This window comes from Ixodes scapularis, unplaced genomic scaffold (genome assembly GCF_016920785.2).
Source record: "Ixodes scapularis isolate PalLabHiFi unplaced genomic scaffold, ASM1692078v2 PGA_scaffold6__148_contigs__length_123643588, whole genome shotgun sequence".
Lineage (NCBI taxonomy): Eukaryota > Metazoa > Arthropoda > Arachnida > Ixodida > Ixodidae > Ixodes > Ixodes scapularis.
In genome coordinates, this window is record NW_024609881.1 from 7,061,460 (window position 1) to 7,083,568 (window position 22,109).

Sequence of the window (22,109 nt, forward strand, 5' to 3'; positions counted from 1 at the left end):
TCAGCCAGTGCGCTGTACCATATGGTTGCCATAGGTTCTTTGCTTTCAGTGGAAGTGATGTAGGAGACGTGTGTGAGGAGATGTATACTTTAATGGAAAGATTGTGCGAGATGTCGCATCTGTTGGAAGAAACGAAAACGTGCTTTTTCGGGGGCTGAAACGCTCTATAAGAACGGCGGCTCGCATGACTGCACATACGGTGGAAGAAGCGGCAGTATGCATGCAAACTATACCCTAGAGCCGCGGAGAGACGCGAGAACAGAACCTGGGCGGCGGCAGTGGGGACGCGAGGGAGCGTGTCCGGACAGAGCGACCTGGTGGGCATTTCGCTACATTAGCTGCCGGAGGGGTGGGGGAGGAAGAGAGGGCGCTGCGGGAGGGTATCTGGATGTAGCAGAACGATGGGGAGGTGAACAGCTCTCTTCCCATGATCGCGTGAATTTTCCGAAACAGCGGAGGCCTACCGGAGGGAAAGAAGGTGGGAGGGTGCAAGGAGGCTAGAGAGAGCATTGCCTTTTGTGAGGAACGATGAGGAGAGGGAGAGCAGTGCCTCTGCTATAGAGTGGGCTTTTGCGTTCATATATGAGCACTTTTTGCCAGGAAGGAGCACTAACAGCTACCACTGTAAAATAAAAGCCTCTGACGAGGCTCTTGCAGATGCGTTTCAAATGCCCCGTGGCATTCCGGCCACATGCCTAGTACATGCCACGCACATGCTCTTGCACAAGTCTTATACAGATCTTTCACGTGGCTTGCACATGCTCCGCAGAACACGCCTTGTGCACAGGCCTTCTGCAGAGGTTTCATGCGTGCCTCTATTTTTACAAAGACGCCACGTACGACGACCCAATTCCAAGGAAACATAATTGCAGCTCGAGATTGGGCTCTATTCGCAGACACTCGACTGGTACTGGAACACACATTCGGTGCTAGCCCCAATCTCGAGGAAAATGTAATATAAACGTACGTTGAAGAACGCCGCCCTCGATGCAATAGCACTGGGGCTGTGGCGCCTGGGCCACCGAGACTGGAGGAAGGCTGGTACCCACCTCGACCGCCTTGATGGGCTCGCGAGAGCCGTTCACGGCCACCACCGTGTAGCCGCGGAACCGGAACTGGTTGACGCTGGGCTGCCCCACCCGGTTGAGCAAAGCGTAGGCTGGGTCTGGCAGGGGTCCGTCCCCCTCCAGCCGGTCCAGGGTGGCCTGCGAGATCACAGGGGTCTGCCGTGAGCATTCTCATCCATTCAAGATTCCCAGGCACCATAGTTCACAAAAATATGAAAGGTTTCGGACATTACGGCCATCGGAATGACAGACGTGGACTTCCGCGGTCTCTATCGGGCCATATCACTGGCAACACCTTTATATACACAAGGAAGCAGCACAACGATGCTCCCAAGGTCTGCTCCTAGCTCTTTCCTAGATTTATTTTACGTAAAAACATTCTGCGATTTATAAAAATAAATGAAGCTGACGAGCGCTCGAATAACTTCAATCCATCGTGGCAAAACGAATAAACCAACCTATCGTACGCTTTCTTCGGAAGGAGGGAAAATACGCAGGCGAGCTGGTTAGGAAACATCATTAAAAAAAACGTGAGACTGAGACAAATAAAAAAACACTGACAGCACGACACAAAATCTGAAACGCAGCTCCGTTTATTCATATAAGGACGTCAATAAATAGCCGTTCACTCGAAAACAGAAAGAAAGGAAGAAGAAACAAACATTTCCCACGTAATGAGAAAGGTTCCCTTCCCTCTCTGGATGTACTGGTAACCAGAAGTGGCAGTCATCTAAGCCTCTCTGTTTGCATGAAGCCAACCCACACTGGCAGATACTTGGGTTTTGATTCCCGCCATACCCTGTGTCATAAAGCGTCGGTGGCTTCTGCGCTTTTCAGGCGCGCCTTCGCCACCAGTTTCGCAAAGAAGAGCCTCCAGGAGAAAATCAAGGTCGAAAAATCGAATTTACGCAAGAATGGCTACCCTCGACGGCTTATTCTTCGAATACTCGAGTACTCAAAGCATCCCAACGTAGGGCGCAGCATTCCCCACTCCGATCGTATCTGTGTTCCCTACATTAGCCGCACCAGCGAGGCCCTTTCCCGCTTCCTCGGTCGCTACAGGATGGCGGTGCCTTAAACGCCCGTGTCAACACTCGGTCATTGTCACCAGAGTGTCGAACCGAAATTTTTATCGGTTCGGTTCCGGTTTGGGTTCACGGCTTTCGGTTCGGTTCCGGTTCAGTTCCGGGGAGCAAAAAATAACGGTTCGAGCCGGTTTGAACCAGTTCGAACCGGTTTGAACCGCAAAATTGGGAATATATTTTTCGCGTTGTACTGGCAATATACATTATTTACGCCGTGAAACGATTAACTACATAGTTTCTTCGATCGTCCGTGCAATTTACTTTTGTTTTTAGGTACCAAAATATTAACATTATTTAATTACGACGCAAGAGTAGAAAAAAATCTGCATTAACATACACAACGTGTTCATACGACTCCACATCCCTTTGTTTACCAGTAACATATATTTTACCTGAATCAAAATGTTTAAGTACAAGAGTAAAGAGTTGAGCTGGTGTAAATAGATCAGCTACAATTTTAAAACTATACTGTACTTTATTATTCTTTCTTTGTGTTTAAGTAAAATTCTAAAGCTCAAGCTGATCTATTTACACGGTATAAAATGTTGTCGCAAAGTGTGGTAGGTCGCCTAGATACCCGTGATTGGTACAACTTTGTGTCGAACTTTGTGTCGCAGTGTTAAAAATGATATCGTGATTGTGTCCTTGAACTAAGGATTTGCATCACACAAAATTATGAAATAAGCACTTCGTGCTCATGCTAAATATGAAATAAGGTTCACGAAATACACTTCCCAATATATATGCATATGATGACGACACAACAGAGCTAAAAGCAATAAAATTTTCAGAATGTAACAATCCTTTCAGTCTATATTTTTATAGAAACACAGAGCGGCAATCCAAATGCCTGTTGTTCTAACCAAACATTGTTTACACTCAGCACCGCATGCATGCCACTAATCATGCAGCAAGAAGTAATCGCAATTGTTCACTCTAATCTATACGCACCTTAGCACTCAGATCGAATCTGGCCCAAAATAGCGCTTGCCCAAGTGAACATTTTCTTATGCAGAATAAGCTGGCATAGCCCGATTGTTGAGGTTTGTTCTTGACAAGATGCCGGTCAATTTAATTTGCAAATGAGCATCACCTCTGCTAACTGATGATTTTAACTCGATAGCGTTAAGGAGCTCATGTCGCAGAAAAGCCGATGTCGGTGGCGTCACTGGAAAATCCTGATTGGTCGATAGGTTCATGACGTCAGAGCTACATACCCTCGCGCAAGAATTTCAAGCAACCCACAATGCTCACGCGAAACGTGACATCACGCGTGGGATGAGAGTGATTAAAACAGGACATGTAATGCGAATCAAAGGTCACCGTATGTCTCGTACCCACGACCCTTTAGTTGCGAGTCAGACGCTTTTCACTAGGAACGGCGCGAGCGTCTGGCACGACGAAAACGTGCTTTTTGGTAAGAGCGTTTTTGCAAGCAAAGTAGTTTCCGGAGTCACGCTTTTTGGTCTGCACCAAAGATGCTGGGAAGAGGAACCTTTACAACACAGTATGTTTTTAAAACTCCCCCCTCCCCCCCCCCCCACACACACACACGCGCCCTTCTTTATACAGCGGAGCTGTTAAGGGTTAGTTTCACTAGTGTCGTGTCCGTCAGCAAACAAATGATGACACAAAACTCTGGACAGCTACCGCCATCTATAAATGACGACGGCAACCAGAGAACCGGCTTGCCGGTTGTCTGGTTGCCGCTGTCGCGTATAGATGGCGGCAACCTCTCCAGCCTTTCCACTCTGGCTTGCCGACTTGCGGCCGGCCATTACTTCATTCCCACCATAGTACAGCATCGCTGGTCTTCCTTCTTCACCAGAGTGGAAAGGCTGAAAGCATTCCTGAGGAATTGCCTCCTTCTTTGGTGTGTGTTCATTCGACAATTTTATTTGACACTTGTTAACCGCAACCCTTCATTCCTTTTATTTTGCACCCCGTGAAGTTTAGATGGGTCATAAAACGACTTCGGGTTGGAATGTTCATGACTTTACCGAGGCGTACTGGTCCTCTGGCCCAAGTATACGTGCACAGGCCGCATCTAACTGAGAAGCTTTTTTGTCGCGGTGCAATTGCGAGGTTTAAATGAGACTATTTCTTTTAGTCTTGCCTTCCCAAAGATTGATGTCGCAATCGTAGGATCAAAACCACTCGCCTGACGACAGTCGAGCGCGGCTCATGGATTGGACAGGAGGACTGCGTGAGCACCGTACATCGGCTCGTAACAATCATTGTCTCGGCAGACACTTGGGTAGAGGCTCGTGTCCAACCACTGCGGTGATGAGAGTAACCGAACTCTAACAATGCCTGGAGCTGAGCACGCGTTTTCTTCCTTTAAAACTCCAGCTCGGGGGTATTATTAACGTTGACGGCATAAGATAGGCACCAGGAAAGTGGCCGCTTCTGGCTCCGAGTTGAGGGGATGAACGATGCTCATATTTCTCGAATTTTTTGGCGACTGCCATTGCCTAGAAAAAATACCAAAGCCAAGTTCAAGCAGTTATTAACGTTAGGGAGTGATCCTGAGCAGTATTTAGTGATGTACAGAAATATTTTAAAGCTCCTTTAAGCAAAGCACAAAGGGAGTCGAAACTTAAGCAATAACTTGAGAACGACGCTCGTGTGAGACTTACAGCGACTGCCAACGTTTGGCTGCCTCTCTGAGGTCACTAAAATATCCTTTTTTTGTATTCCTTCCGTACACATGTGTAGTTCTATGTAACGTCATATCAATAAGTCGCATTAGGTAATTTCAGTGCTCCTATTCTCAGGGACATCTTTCGGATGCAGTTCAGCAAAAAACAATAATAAAAAATGGGTCTTGCAACATTTTTTTTGTACTTTCAATAAATACTGTTAAGAAATAACCCCTAACGTTGATAGCTTGCGGAAACAGCCATTAGTTTTCCCCTAATAGCAGATGTACCAAAAATAAAGGAAAGAGACAGCTGTCGATATCTCCTCAACTTGCAATTTAAACCAGCGGCCACGTGATCTGATACCGCCAGTGTTCATCACAGTCATCCTCTAGGCAGCTAGGGTTTGGAAAGCAAAAGCTTGGGCTGAGCTTCAGATATTTTTAGAGTAGGGCTATTATCATATTTATTTGACATGAGCCGTTACCCGAATGTTTGGCGGTGCTGATTGTCACGAACCCGAGCACTCGACGAGGGGTTATGAAAATCGCTTACGTCACGGTGTCATTTGACTCTCGGTGCGAAATCATGATGTTATGTCCCGTCATGCTGTCAACAATGTTAATACACCTAGTGACTTCCTCAAACGAAATCGAGTTGACGCAGTGAGTCTCGTGACGTCACGAGGTCACGTGACAACATGTATTGACACCATGACGTCACGTGACAACGTGACACATGGTTAATCATAGTGCCATGAAAACCCACAACTTACTATGCTTTTCAATTCTGTATATGACGTAGAAGGGCTAGTTGGTGATCCATGTTTGTGTGTTTTCACATACACATATATATGTGTGTTTTCTGAGAATAAACTTCAGTTGCAAGTAGCGCTCTGTGTGGTTTGTTTCTTTTACTCGTCCGTTGTTTTTAGCGCTTTTACCCTCACAAAACTGTATATGACGATTTGATCCATAGATAGAAATGCAGCCGCCAATTTTTTATTCCCATATGTTCATTTTGTGATACTAACAGAAAAGAAAAAAAATATTACCTTGAACCGTTTTGAACCGGTTACCGTTATATTTTTTTTCGGTTCGGTTCCGGTTCAGTTCCAAGATGGCGGCAAAAATTTTGGTTCGGTTCAGTTCCGGTTCGGCTAAAAATAACGGTTCTGTTCCGGTTTTCGGTTCGGTTCGGTTCCGGTTCGACACCCTGATTGTCACAGCCTCCCGAAGGATCGGCTCCCAAAAGAAAAGGCTATGGTTTGGTCTATCGTATCCCATGTAAAGATTGCCCGGCCTCATATACGTTGGCGAAAGTAAGAACTTCACAGAGAGGCTTACGCGAAACAATTACGTCTGGAAGAAGGATGTAGGGGCAAGCGTCCTAGCGCAACTCGCACAAGCAGCCGGTTGCACAGTTGACTTCGTGGGAAGCACCGTGCTGGCCTTGGAGAGAAATTAGCGAAAGCGACTCTTCGTTGAGTTTTGGCTTATCCAACGCACAAAAGCGAAAGAGAATCCTTCTTCGGGCTCCCTGCCCAGCAGCTAAGTGTCGGGACTGCGTGACGTCAGCAGAGCCTCATACATCCGTTTGTGCATTTAAGCCACGCGTGTTCTTTCCGCACTCACCCTTGAACACGGGACCGAACTGGTCTCGGAACATCGGGTGAATGTTTATTAAACTTTTGGTCACATATCCTATTTTTCGCTTACCGGAGCAAGACAGACAGACACGATCCCCACATAGACAGAATCGCCACCCAGAAACACTACCGGTTCCCAAAGACCTGGACGATAAGCTCCCTCGAGGCCGTGCGAGCCAGCCCACACATGAAATGAACCCTCCCCCCCCCCCCCCCCCCCCCCATCATCCTTCCCTCGCTTGCCTCAAACTCCAAGGTACCGAAACAACAACAAAAACGAGGCAACAGAAAACAATCGAAGCTAGAAAAAGCCTCTGACGCGTTCCCCCAGCAACAGAGACGGTTGACTCACCCAATTACCGTGGTCGCCTGCACTCAAGGTTTCTTTTATAATCATTTTTATACGTGTCTCTTTTTTAAAACAAATTGAGGTCTCTTCCTACAAATGGGAACACAAACTACATCACCAATGTGTAAAGCCAGTTCAGAATTTGGGCACTTATTTCTCACATATTTCTCATGTTCAAGCAGGTGGTCGTTTATGCAGCGGCATGTCTGGCCCACATAGCATAAACAACAATCAAAACAAATCTTGTACACAGTCTTCTTTTCTTTTGAAAACCAATCGACGGATCTATATGTTTGTTTGCACGTTCCTGTTTCCTGTACTGGCTAAATGGTGTAAGTTCGCAAGGGCGAAAATCTGCCTTGAAAGCAACCCGTACCTCGAATCATTCCGCCAAAGCATTTACGTTTTTTGAGAACCCATAGAAATATGAAATTTTGGCTACTTGTTTCCCAGAACCAATGTCAGACCTGCTGGATGTGTCCCTTATTAGCCTGCGCAATACTGACCCGATGAAGTCATGAGCGCAGCCCGCTGCGGTCAACCTCTCCACTTCTAATAGGTAATGCACTAAAAGAGGCGTGCACTCATTGTGTTGGGATCGCACTTGGAAGACAGCTGGAGCGGTTGAGAGCAGAGGGCTATGGTCATGACAACATTGGGTCAGTTGTGCGCAGGCTGAGGGGGAAAATCTAACAGGTCTGACACTGGTTCTTGAGTTCAAAAGTTTTTTTTTATAAAAACCAACATGGATTTCGACGAGGGTTGTCCACAGTAACGCAGTTGCTTGAAACGTTTCATGTTTTTTCGTGCTCGTCAAATGACAGAGGGCAAATCGACGCGACTTGTCTAGACTTACCAAAAGCATTCGATCGGGTATCTCATGAAGGACTTATAATAAAACTAACTAGTTACAGAGTTAATGATCACGTCACTCAGTGGATTAGCGCATATCTTAGAAATAGGATACAGTTTGTAGCTGATGGTGTTGCGCCAAGGGTCAGTTCTGGGACCAGTGTCATTTTTATGCTACGTCAACGATTTGGCGGAAACAGTAAGCTCCAATATTACACTTAGGTTATTCGCAGACGACTGCCTGCTCTACACTAAAGTTCGCATCCCTGTAGACCAAGAAAACTTAAACTTGTCGCTCGCCTCAGCAGATAATTTGTGTTAAAAATGGGGAATGAAACTGAACCCGGAAAAGACTGTATTTATCAGAATAACAAGCAAAAAAAACATTCTTACTTACAATTATAAAATGGAGATGTGTCTTTAACAGTAGCTGATCATTTAAAGTACTTAGGGGTAACGATAGCCTCAGATTTAAGATGGAAACTGCACGTAGACAGTTTGTATCGTAAGGCTATTAAAAAGTTGTGGTTCTTGAAGCGCAATCTAAGGCATGCTCCGTTTAATGTAAAATTAGCCGCATACACAACCCTGGTACGACCAACTCTGGAATACGCCTGTGCTGTGTAGGATCCGTATAGGAACAACCAAATTGATAAGTTAGAAAAAATACAAAGATTGGCAGCCCGCTTTATCTGTTCGAGGTATGGTCGAACTGACTCGGTGACTTCAATGCTCAAAGAACTAAGCCTCCCTTTATTGTCAAGTCGCAGAGAAATTGCCAGACTTAAACTTCTTTTAAAGCTCTCTCGAGACGAGCTGAACATCGACACCTCCCGTTACTTGCTACCACGCTCGACTCGGCCATTGTGGGGTGTGCATTACAAGGTCTTTGAAATACAACGGGTAAACAATGACATTTTTAAGTATTCGTTTTTTGTTGGAACTGTTAAACAACGGAACGATCTACCAGAAGATACTGTAAATATAGAAACTATTGTTGATTTTGAGGAAACGCTGGAGAAGCGAAGCTGTTTGGTGCTCTGAGTGTGTCTTTTAGTTACATTTCAAACATTTTCAGAAAGCGTGTCAAAACTTGTGTGCTTGTATCCGCGTGGTTGTACTGTATACTTTCTTATACATTGTGAAATGTATTGGTATGTCATTTTCTTCCACTCCTGTAACCGCTCTGAAAAAAGGGTGAACAGTATTAATAAATAATAAAATAAATAAAAAATAATTCCATGGGTTCTCGCCTAATTCAAATACTTTGGCGGGATGATTCGAGGTACGGGTTGTTTTCAAGGCAGATTTTCGGCCTGGAAAAATCACATTATTTAGCCAGGACAGGGAACAGGAGTGGGCAAAGAAGCATAGAGATCCGTCGATAGATTGTAGAAAGGAGGTTGTGTACAAAATTTCCTTGGATTGTGGTTCATGCTATGTGGGCCAGACATGCCTGCGTAAACGAGCGCCTGCTTGAGCATAAGAGAAATGTGAGAAATAAGTGTTCAAATTTAGAACTGGCTAAACACATTGGTGAATGTAGTTTGTGTTCCCACTTGAGAAAAGAGGTCTTAATTTTGTTCAAAGAAAGAGACACGTATAAAAGTTCAACCGTCTTTGGAGCTGGGGGAACGCGCCAGAGGCTTTCTCTTCCTTTGATTGTTTTGTCTTGCATTGTTGTTGTTGTTGTTTTTTCAGTACCTTGGGGGTTTGCGGCAAGCGAGAGAGGTGTGGGTGGGTGTGTGTGTGTGTGGGGGGGGGGGGGGGCGGGGGGGGGGGCTTATTTCATATGTTGGCTGGCTTGCGCGGCCTTGAGGAAACTTATCGCCCAGGCCCTTGGCAACCGGTGGTGTTTCCGGACGGCGGTGTGGTGATGGTGTCTGTCTGTCTTGCTCCGTGGGGAATGTTTCTTTCCTCCTTTCTTTCTTCGTGTTTTCGTCCGGGCAGATATTTATTGGCGATCTCCTGTGAATAATCTCAAATGCGTTTGAGAATGTGTCTTGACGTCCGTTTATATTTTCATGTGTCCCGGTCTCAGGTTTTCTTTCAATCTTATTTCTTAGTTTTTATTACACTCTCTTTCTTATTCTCTCTTGGGATTACCGATATCATCATTTATGTTTTGCCGTACTCTGTTTTTGTCTTTAGCCCCCCGGCCGAGGCGGCCCCCGTCAAGCGGAACACTAGCTCTTTCGCCGAAAACACTTTCTGGCAACGCCACTGCTTTCAACTTTTCCAGATTTCCCAGGTCGGTAGACATTTCGCGTCGCAGCCCAAGACGCCCAGAAATCTCTCCCCCGAAAAGAGAACTCCGGCAAACCTCACCGTGAGCGACTCCTGGGTCCTGCCTGCGAGCAGCACCAGGCGGGGCAGCTGGGGCTTCTCCCGGGGGAGGGAGTCCACGTGGGGGCCCGGGTTGGCCTCCAGGATGGTGTGCACGTTGGCGCCTCCGAGGCCGACGGAGTTGACCCCGACCAGGCCCCCCGGGAAGGGCGTGTGGCGGTCCACCACCCGAATGCTGCCGTCGTTCAGCGACGGGATGCCCGGGTTTGGCTCGTTGAAGTGCAGGTTGCCCGGGATGATGCCGGTCTCCATGGAAAGGATCACCTTGGCCAACGAGCAGATGCCTGCGAGGGGATGTCAGGGTCACCATCATGGCACCTATAACCACCCGCTAATACGTAACACTAACTAGCAAGACTCTTATTTATACCCGTTTATAACTGATGGAAGCGATGTATGTTTTCCGTCTCTCCCTCGTGAAGAATACCGCCACGACCGTAAAGCTCTGCTCCTAGAAATCTCCGCCCTTGCTTTGAAGGGGACAGAAGTTAAACTGCTCGTTTAAGAAAAAACAAAGTAGAACGCAGTATTCGCCTCGAGATCGAACTAAAGGTGGCGCTACTGCCGCGCTATCATCGTCAGCAATGTGTGGATAGGAAGATGGCTACCACATTGGCTATCTGCGGCCCCGACGGAGAACCTGCAGAATATCGCGTTTATTTCCTCGCACGGTATCATTGTGAAAGCAATTTTAACGAAAAAAGGTCCGTTACTGTTTAGTTCCCTAGTGCGATACCTAATGCACCGAGGTGGGTGTCAGTTCACCGACATCCAGCGGCCGGCGCGCTGGAGAAAGAGTGGCTTTCGAAGTTGAGATTACCGAAGGAGCCGTCAATTCACGCGATCCATGGTTTGCTCTAAACATTTCATTGCCGAAGACTTGAAACCAACGATGCATAACAACCGAGGAAAGTGGAAAAAGAAAACTGTTTTGCATAGGTGTCACGAGTGTCCCAAGGTAGAGTACGGGTAAAGTGTGCGTGTTGATCCTCGCTGCTGGGCAGTGTGATCGTCCTTACTGGGGGTTCTCCCGCTGCGGTGTTTTTGGAGAGGATGCGAATGCCACGAACATATTACTTCGTGAGAATCCGACTTTTGAAATGTTGTAGAGGTGTCACTCCTACGAGCCTATCTACACTATGATACGAGAAAAGAGACATCAGCTGCAGCGGAAGCGGTGTTGTGGGCATTACCGAAAAAAAGTAAAGTAACGAAATAAGCTACTTGTTACTTGCACATAAAAGTAACGCGTTACCAACCTACGTTACCTCAAAAGAAAAGTAACGCGTTACCGTTACCGACAAAAAGTAACACACGTTAATTTCGCGTAACCTTTTTTTTTTTTTAATTATGAATTAACACGTGTTACTGTTTTGACTGGACAGCTACACATAAGCGCCCTATTTCAAGAAATATTATGTCCATGAAGAAACTCGACATAATAACTTTATCTTCTTTTTACGATTTCAGCTGAATGATCGCAAGAAAAACGCAATAAAATGCAGACAACGCAAAAAATTCACACGACTTGGCGGATAAAGGCACAAACAAAATTTAAGTGTATTTTTTTTTAAGTTTTGCGAAGAAGAACCAACGAGTAACGTAAGTACGTTAACCGTCTTGAAAAAAGTAACGAATAGGTTACTACGTTAATGGTAGCACCGTTACTTGTAACGCGTTACCGCCAACACTGAGCGAAAGTGACTCGCTCAGTGCCTGCTTGTGCGTCGTACGCACCAGATCAATTTCCTTGAGGTTGGGTCGGAAGCACGCGGTAATAGGGCTGATGGCAACTGGTCAGTCTACCGAGGGAGCAACAGGGACTATCGAGCCTAATAAATTACTTGTTTACACTCCATTAATTTTGCTTACCCTCCGCGTGACAGAGGTTTCGTGCCACGTGGTTTGTAAAAACGAATTTTCGACAGAAAATCATGCTACATGAAAACGGCATGATTACATCTCGGCTTTTAAAACATTCAGTCGGTCGTTGACTTGGGGGAATGGATTGCCTTTGGTTTACCAGCCTGTGTTGAAACAAAAAATCAAGCGCCACAGCACCACATGCCAGAAACATAAAAGGTAACGCATCGCTTTAAGAGATTATATGATCAGTAATTACATTCACATGCAATGTGTTGTTGCTAGAGATAAGTTAGGTTAAGTTACGTAAAGTTAATGCCTCTGTGGTAATTGACGACATTAGTGTGTCAGAGGTGCTTGGGAGACGAGGAAGGAAATTACACAGTTCTAGTACCATTGCAAAAAGAAGTTTGAAGGGAGTGGGACTGGTTTTCCTTTTCTCGTGTTCCCCTTCCCTCAAACCGCTTGACCACATATATCTACCTCTAACGTTTCCGACGGTTGGAGTTACAAACAGTAGTTACCCGGCAGAGCAAGTGCACGAAAGTTCATCAATTGTGTCATTGTCCGTGAGTTTCACGTCCACAGTGTGGGGATCCCTGCTGAGAGCCGACGACCACAGCACGAAACTCCGCACGTGTACGCTCGTCGACTTGGTCATCGGGGCTTCAACGCTGCCCTGATTAATGTGCCCGGCATTCGCAAGTTGTTCGCCTTCGACACGGCACCGCTGTCCGCCGGCAATGTACTAGTATGCAATGGCACTGCAACTGAAACAAAACTGCATCACTACACCAACCACAATAGCAACATTATGTAAGTCTCCGGCCTCACATCCCTTGCCTTCGCGTGTGTCCACGATCATGGGACGATACAATCTTTTCGAAGAAACAAGCATTCACAACGTAAACAGCCCAGCTTAACCAAAAACAAGCCTTCATCGACGCGAGGATTCATACTTCAACGGGCGCCTTTTCGGGATCTCGGAGGCCAGACTCGTTATGCTTCCAACATCGGCCGCACGGTGGCTACTCTGTTCGATCTCGAGGCGAATAGTACTGAGTATTGTACTTCGAGCATAGAAAGATCACGTCCAAATGAGACGACAGCCCTTCCCCTCAGATGGTGCTTGCACTTGTAGTCCAGCGGGGTGTGTGGCAAGACACTACACTGTTTTCTCGTCTGCATTTTCTAGTAGCTGGTACGCGCTCCCGGCAAAGACCTACCTTCATGCCAAGGAAACAGAACTGGGACTATCGCCAACAGTCAACGAGAGCAAGCGGCGGTGGATGATGAGCGCAGTATGTCGGGGTGCCTGAGTCATCGCAGAACATCAATCTGCCCCAAGGAAAAAGTCACGGAATTATCGCACAGTGAAACCATACTTGCACTGTCAGATGTTAATAGTCGCATGAAACACGATTGGTTCAAGTGACGTTGTTGGCTACGGTACCTCCCCCTTGCGGTCAACAAAACCAAGCAGCAGTCTACGGCGGGGCGCAGTCCAGCGGGGTGTGGCGCAAGCCGTTTTCTAGTTTTCTCACCTGCATTTTCTAGGTAAGAATCTTTTCTGGTCAATCTTGCTTTCTTTCGTTTGCCGCCTCACTGGACTGCTCCCCTTTCCTGAATGCCTCTTGTTGAGTGTTTGAGCTGTTTGAAGTCAATTCCAGCAGATAGCCAAAGTCTGAAGTGTGTTGAATGTAATAATAGCTATCCTGTGGGGAAGTGTGCCGGGGTGACTAAGGCTCTGCTTAAAACCTTGACGAGAGAGGATTTAGGTACTTGGCAGTGTGCAACCTGTAAGATTCGGGAAGCTAGACAGACGACAAAGGCGGCTAGGAATTCCCAGGAGGCTAGTCGATTCAGCGTCGTGGGCGCAACTTCGGAAGAACCGAATGCTTCAGATTTATTGAAGCACATCCTTGCCATGAGCACAAAACTAACAGAAGTCTTAACCCGTATTAATAACATCAAAAACTCCATCGATGAGCAATCTGACAAACATTAGGCGGTAATTGTGAAGCTTACCAGTCCAGAAAAAACTGTGGAAGGCTTAGAACACTGGTTAGAAGTGATGGGAAAAGTGTACCACAAACTTCTGGAGAAGGTGAATGTCCAAGAAGCAGAGCTAAAGGAAATAAAAAATAAGACCACTGAGCTGAAAGGGACGATGTATAAGAAATACTTAGAAATCCAGGAGCTGAAGGCCGCAGTAGATGCGGCAGAGCAGTACTCAAGGAGAAAAAAATGTTTATATTCACGGGATCCGCAAAAAAGATAACGAGAACCTGATGGAAACTTTCCCGCAACTTTCTGCTAAACTGCAGCCACCTGCTCCGTCACATGACTGTATAGAAGCGGCACACAGATGAAGTCCAAGGGAAGGAAAAATCTCGCCCATGACTGTCCGCTTCAAAACGAGAGTGGTAAGAGACATCTGGATCTCCAAGAGAAGGGCTCTGGCAGAAAAAACGGGTATTTAATAATGAAAATTTAACTAAGTTACTTCGACAACTACTATAGAAAACGAAGTCGTGCGCCAAAGAGAAGGGCTACAAATTTGTGTGGATTACCAACGGAAAAATTGTGGTCCGGAAAGAAAATGCGGTTGCGATCAACGTGGAAAAGGAACAAGACTCCTCTAAAGCACGTTAATTATGGCTAAATCATTCCCATCATTTCAAGACTGGGACATCAACGCTCAGAGTGTGATAGAAGATGTAGAATGTTAGAATGGATCTTAACTTATTACATATAAATGTAAAAACTCTACGTAAAGGCTGCGACCGATTAAATGTCTACTCAAGCAACAAATTGACGCGTCTTAATATACTTATTTTGACAGAAATCAATATAGATATAACGCGGAAGGTTTGGTGGTGTGTGTATCGAATCATCAGGTGTTCTTTGTTATCTGTGCAATATATAGACCATCCGGTGCGAATATACATTCTTTTATCGATAAATTTGACGAGCTACTCAATAAATTCCATAACAACAAATATTTAATTATGCTGGTGACTTGAACATAGATATTATGAATGCAGCCAGGTAGGTGTGTCTGAGTACCTGAATCTACTGGCAGGCTACGGGTTAGAACATGTAATTAATGATTACACTAAGAAAGAATGTTTAGGAACGCGCCTAGCGCGATCCTGCAGCGATCTTAAGTCAATTTCAGGGGTGATTAAGCAAAACGTTTCAGACCACTATTTTCTAGCTCTGACCATATTGGGAGTAAATTCTACATAATAACAGAATTGACAAAATGATAAGAGCATATAATTGGGGTTACTATTGGACTACGACCATATTACTGTTTATCAAAGGTTCAGAGACAAAATGAGGCCCATTTTTGAACTGTGTTGGAAAACAATGAAACTGAAACAAAGAAAACCAGAAAATGTATGGATAAATGATGAAATCATGACACTATGCCATGAAAAAGATAGGTTATAGAATATATGCAAGGCAAACCCCGACAATACTCAAATGAGAGCAGGATTTCGAAAGTTACGTACTAAGGTATCCGCGAAAATAAGACTAGCAAAAACGTTTTCTTATACAAATGGATTTCAGATGCGCCAGGGAAACCTAAAGGAGACGTGGGACTTGATCAACCAAACCACCGGCTCAAAAAGGAAGCGAACAATTGATGATACAATTGCAAGGGCTTTTGGAAACGACGACATTGTCTCATTGTGTGATTTATTTAACGATTCTTTTGCTCAAACGGTCACTGATCTAAAAAAAAATAAAGATAAGATTTGAAGGGGGAGGACCAGAGGTTGCGTAGTGTGACGAACGTTTCTCTGAGAAGGAGGGTGTATAACGCACTGGGTGAGTCTATCCTACGTTATGGAATATTGTTGTACGGAATGTGTTCCAACTAGAAAAAAATCAAATCGATAGTATGCTCAATAAAATTGCATGTAACATCACATATGGGCAATGTACGAAGAAGTAGAGAAAGATGAGAAAATGGATGCCGCGAGAGCTTTAACTACTGAGAGGTTGCACTGTTATGTAATTCTGGTAAAACATTACTTCAATAGTGATATTAAAATTCCTTTAACAAAAGAACGAATTCTGAGGCGAACAGAAATGTTCATTCTTCCTAGGATTTATACTAAATATGGAAAGAGTGCAAGGTCATGCTATGTTCATTTTTATTTTAATAAGTTACCAGAAGAGTTTCATAACCTGGATTCTCTAAAAAGACTAAAACAAGACCTGAGAGAATGGTGCTGTCAGTCGATGGGTGACTAAAAAGGACCAAGTTCTTCGCTTATTCTCATGTCAGGTATAATTCTCTTTGTTTGGTTTTGTTTACTTGCATGCAAGTAATGCGTGCTTTGTTATAACTGCGTAAGGAACTTGTTGGACGCCAGGTCCCGCAGACAAGCATACCCATGCTTTTAAGGGCCGGTCTATGTACTGTGTTAAAAAAGAGACAATAAATACGTATTTATTATTTATAGATAACCCCTCGCAAAATCGAAGCAATATCCTAACGGTGTAGTGTCGTGCAAAGAATCTTGGTCATCACTTGGTCACAGTTTCAGTTATGACTCGCCAATCTCAGTTTACGACATCCATGTCACAATTAAATATTGTCCGTGAATTTTCGAATATCTGACCTTCCTTAAATTTATGATACGGTAGGTGTTGCCTATCAATATAAACCTAATGTTGGAGCAGTTTTTTTTCTTTTCTTTGGGCGGGGGGGGGGTGATGTTTCCCGACGTTGCAAAAAAAAACAGGACTACGAAGACACCTGTAAGAAGTAGTGTTTGCAAGTTATCCTGTTTTAACTTCCCCTGAATGGACTTCTTTCGTTATTCATGGACTTGTGCAGAATTAAAAGTTATTTAAGATAAGATACTGAAAAAGTTAGGGTTCCAATCCACGCTGTGAAGGTCGTTGGTCAGCGAAGCTGTGGTATCACCTCCAACAAGTGCCTACTGCACTATACAAAATGCCGCCGCCGGTCGCAGCACGCCGCCGCGGGTTGTATTGCTGTTAATTTTCCCTTTGCCGCTCCTAGTATTCACGCTGCTCCTCGGGAGTCCTAACTATGCGTGGCCTTTTCCTCGCGGTGCTGCAGCAACAATGAAATCAGTTGCTAGACTCCGTTTCATCTTAAGTTTAAGTCCAGCGGATGTTGCGAGCCATCGGAGCCAATGGGAGGCCGCGTGAGCGTCACATGACCTCAGAGAGGGGGCACAGCGACGCACGGAAAGCGTATCACAGGCCACGTCCACAGAGCGGGATTGGCTAAGATAGCTCGTAGCAACCGCTGCGTCCAGACGAAGGTGAAATGGGGCATAGGCGGCTTCTTCTTTTATATACGAAAGGCTAGTGACGTCGTCACTCTCCACGTCGCAAGCTGCCGTCACAGCGGTTGCTTGGCCAACAGTAATCTTCACCGGGAACGTATGGGGTGAGCGCTACGTGCTTTGCATTGTTTTCAGAAGCTCCTTATCATTCATTATATGGCTATGACGCTTGTTTTGTGCTTATATTTTATTGAAACGAATGTTGTGCTGTATGTTGCATGTGTGGTGTTTGTACTTTTCGCTTCAATCTTCTGAAGTCTTTTCTTTTTTGCGTGAGATGTTTGACACGAAAACATACGCGGGGAGAAAGAACGTGCTTCGCACTGTTCGCTGGCGCCGTTATCACCCGTTATGCGGTTTGCGCTTCACACGAGGGCTTCAACTGACGTCAACCCCTCTCGAAGCAGCTGCAAACCTACTCTTTAGCGGAACGCGTGGGAGGGTGTTCCTATTGCTCACACGCGCCTTGTCACCCATCATGTGGTTGTGATGCTTGTTTTTTTTTTTTTGGCTTTCTTTATTGAAACGGATACTGAGCTGTTTGCTGTAAGCCTGATTTCAAAGGAGATATGCTGTTTTGCCTTCAATTGTTCGACGGGAGATTTTCGCTTACAACGCCAACGACACGAGAATCACCTTGGCTGGTAGAGATGTACAGTTTTTCTGTAATATTATTTTTAAAATCTAATATTTAAATTAATTTTACAACGAACTATTTTTAGCAGAGTACAAATACCTGAAGAGTTTCAACGATACTTGGCAAGTATGTTCAAAGCTGGTAATATAAGAATAAAAAGCCTAAAGGGAATTGTCTACTTGTGATGACTCTGCTAAAAATAACATTCTGTTGCGATCATTATGCATTTCAAGAAGCGCCTTAGCTTCTGCAATCTAAGTTTACTTTAAAATATTTCAGGATATGCAACCCATTGAGTGCAGAAAGATTTTAGAAAAAAAAAGGGGTCTCACATATTGTAGACATGGCACCTGCCATGCTTTAGTTTGGCGACAGGCTTGACTCAGGACACATTCCGCAATAAGTTTCATGCTATGCCTCGCCGCGATTCTTTGTTTAGAAGTTGTCTGTCAACAATGCCGTGAAGCTAACCGGCCTAATTGCGCTTCTGCGGCCACGTAATTCGACAGCGCACCATCGCATGATAAACTATTCGCAAGTTACTCATAAATTGAGCCGACAATATGACTTGAGGGCAGCGATACTCGAATCGCTTCACGCCGGAAAGTCACCTAAGCAAACCATTGCGCGGTATGGCTACGAGACGACACAAATTTACAGCATTGCCAAGATGGTTACATAATCTGTCATACAGGAAGACGTTAGGGCAGACTTTGCAAATCACAAAAAACGGTCGATATTTACTTTATCTTTGCCACTTTGTTCTCTCCGGAATATGGTGAATATATCTCCGGATTTATCTCGAAGACCCTGTATATGCCTAACAGCCAAACTATAAGTTGTTATACAGTCAAACGTGTAGATGAGTACGCTAGCGAACGACAAACGTGCACGCTCAGGAGGAACATAGACGCGAGGACAGTGGCCTCTGTCGCTCACCAACAACAAAGAATGAGTACAAGTGGTCCTCTCACCTTAGTGAAAAATCTTAAAGGTCCTTGGTCCAATATACGCCTATGATCAAATAGGATCATACAAGAACATACAAGAACCTTATAAGAAAGTATAAGAACAAAATGAAAGCCGTTTACAAATCCCTGTAACGCCGAATCGGAGCGCAGCTCTTGAGGAGGAGTAGGGAAGGGTACTGAGGGGGGTCGCGTCACCTGCGGGTAGTCACGTGACCTCGGGGGGGGGGGGGGGGGGGTCACGTGACCTGGGGGGGGGTCACGTGACCTGGGGGGGGTCACGTGACCTGGGGGGGGGTCACGTGACCCCCCCCCCCCCCCGGTTACGCCGACGCCGCTCAGGCTGGAAACGGGCCCCTAAGAGCTGCGCTCTAATATAGGATTTTATAAGAAGTTATAAGAAACTGATAAAAAGTTTCTTATAACTTCTTATGCTATCCTATATTGTTCTGATATGTTCTTACAAGGTTCTCGTATGTTCCTATAGGATCTTAATTAATCGTATGCGTTTATGGGACAAAGATATTTCTTATACATACAAGACTTTTCACTAGGGCAGTCGAGGGAGGGGCGGAGCACCAATACCTTCAAACAAAAAAAATATGAGAAAAGTATAGACGGAAACACATGTAACACAGGAGAGGGTCCACCGGCAAGGCAAGGGCAAGGGATCGAATCCCTTCTGCATCTGCTGAAATCATTCGTGACGTATTGAGGTGAAGGTTTCAGAATCAGAATCGATCAGTTTAGAAATAACTGGCTCCACCTGGCAGAAAACTGGGTTCGACGATTTCGAGGATGAAGCAGTGCTCGCATTCGGAACGAGATGAAAGAAACACCTTCAGACTAGCTTGGGAGCAAACGTTAAGCCAAAAGAGGCAGACAAGGGGCTTTGGAGAAGCCCAATCTAGGTAACTTAAGCTTAAGAAAGCCAGTAGGATCTAGCTTCCTTGGCCGAGGGAGTGCCTGCGCTCGATTAAAAACATGCTTGCGCATTTTCATAGCAGAACTTTCTAAACCGGTGATTTCCAGAAATGGTCCATTGGTCGTTGCCGTCACAAATTTCCGCCGACAGAAACCCTCTAGCCCCAAACAAAAGGTGCGGTTTTAGGTACAAAATCCGGGTGACGTTACTAGCACTCTACTAGCTCCAAGTGTGATGTGTCTTTTAAAGAAAACGTTAAACAAAAAGAGAAAAAGAGGAGACATAAACATGGGCATACTTGGGGCTATCAATTCGGTCATTTGTTGGCATTTGAAGAGTGTATTTTGCAGGGAAGCTGAATTGCTGTTCAGGTCACGTGATGTCAATTTTTCCGCTAAAATCTAGAGGACAAACTGAATGTGTTCATAGGTTACGTGACACCAAGTCATGTGACGTTATTTTCCCCGCTAAATTTAGCTGGGAAACTGAACTGGTGTTGACGTCACGTGACGTCCATGTTCCCACTAAATTTAGAGGGGAAATTAATGTTGTGTTTATGTTACGTCAATTTTCCCGCTAAATCTAGCGGAGAAAAGTAATTTGTTCATAGGTGATGTCACACCAAGTCATGTGACGTTATTTTTCCCGCTAAATTTAGCTGGGAAACTGAATTGGTGTTGCGGACATGTGAGGTCAATTTTCCCGGTAAACTTAGCGCGGTTACGCCGACGCCGACGGAGACGCCCTTCAGCCCGGAAACGGGCGCCTAAGACCTCCGCTCTAAAATAACTTTAAATTATTGTCATCTACTCCCACCGAAGACGAGAAGCTGAGGGTCTCTATGATCTGAACTACACGTTCGACGAAAGTCTACCCTGTAGTTCAGTTTAAGCCAAAAGTCCGCGAGTCATGGTGCCTGCAGGGGTGCCTGGAAACGCGTCTCCGGCATGATGTGTTTACCGCGGGCTAAAAAGTCCAACTCTAAATTTACGCGTGCCCGATGTCATAGAAGTGTCATGCTGTCGCCGGTTGCGATCCTGGCGGCGTCACAGCGGCGATGGTGACTGTGGCAGACGCCCGTTCTGTCGCGGGTCGCTCTCCAGCTTGGCAGTCCACGGAAGCTTGAGCCAGGACGGAGGACCTGAGGGACCCCGCGGCGACAGCGACACTCGCGTTCGCTCGTACGTTTTGCAGGGACCTCCGGCGCCAACCGCCAAGATCGAGACATCCGCCAACGTAACACATCAGCTCATGTGACGTCTCTTGTCGCCATTTCGGGACCACTTTCTTTTATACGGCCAGGATGGGCCGCTTAACACGGCAGTCGGAGACGCGTTGCAGACCAACGTTACAGGGTCGAGCTCAGTTGGCAAGCTTTCTAGAAAGCCGGGCGTCTTTTCGTGGCGCCTGCACTCGGACCTCAACGAGCTGTCAGCAACAGAACAGGGACACACGCGTACGGAATCGGTGGAACGTTGAATGTACATTGGCTGCGGTAAAAAGCGATTTTCTTTTTTTTTCTTTTTTTTAACGGTGAACGAACTTTGCGCAAATCGAGGGTCGTACATAAGCCGTTTTTCTCCGGCCGTCACCCGTAGGAGCGGTAGCGATTGGATCGCTATACGCCCGTATGTACTCGCGACCAGCGGCATAGAAGAACCGTTTTCGAACGCCACTTATTCGTAAAGCTGGTCAATTGATCTAAACATGTTGCTCCGGTTCGGGCACGTCTCGTCGCGGGAGGGACGCTCACCGGAGGCGCCCTCGGAATGGCCCATGTTGGACTTGACGGAGCCGATGAGGAGCGGCTCCTTGCGTCCCTCGCCACAGAAGACGTTGCTGATGGCGCTCAACTCCTGGGGGTCACCCGCCTTGGTGCCCGTGCCGTGCGCCTCGACGTACGACACCGAGTAGGGGTCGACCCGGGCCTCCTCGTACACGTCCCGCAGAAGTGCCTCCTGGGCACGGCCCGAGGGAAACGTGATGCCTGCAACGAGGAAAGAATCACCGCTCTGCGCCCCAAGTAGAGAGCGTACTCCCCGCCTCCCCCCCCCCCTCCCCCCACACACACACACCCCAAAAAATGTGCTCTTCTTTTGACACGAAATATGTTTCATCGACCATTTCCATTGAGATTTGTAAAGTTTGTTTGTAAAGGGCTGTTCATACATTTGCAAACGTGTAGGACCGGCTAAGTCAAGACCGGTTTTTGACCCTTTTGCGACGGCTTAGAACTTGCTCCGCACCAGCGCATCCGCTCCTAAGCCGTCGCAAGAGGCTTAAAACCCGGTCTTGTTTCGGTCGGTTCTACTCGGTCGCAAGTATGTGAACGGGCCTTAACAAAAATTCGACACCGAAAACAGCTACTACTCCTGTAGGGAACCATAT

General features: G+C 46.0%; 1 protein-coding gene across 1 annotated transcript; it reads right to left on the bottom strand.

The window, feature by feature from the left end:
* Nucleotides 1-886: 886 nt before the first annotated feature.
* Nucleotides 887-21,557, bottom strand: LOC121838358 (fatty acid synthase-like). Its single transcript, XM_042294552.1, has 4 exons — nt 21,475-21,557; nt 9,972-10,273; nt 1,050-1,205; nt 887-910 (listed from the first exon to the last, which is right to left on the bottom strand). Exons 1-4 carry the CDS (start codon nt 21,497-21,499, stop codon nt 887-889), a joined length of 507 nt encoding a protein of 168 aa, XP_042150486.1. The 5' UTR covers nt 21,500-21,557.
* Nucleotides 21,558-22,109: the final 552 nt, after the last annotated feature.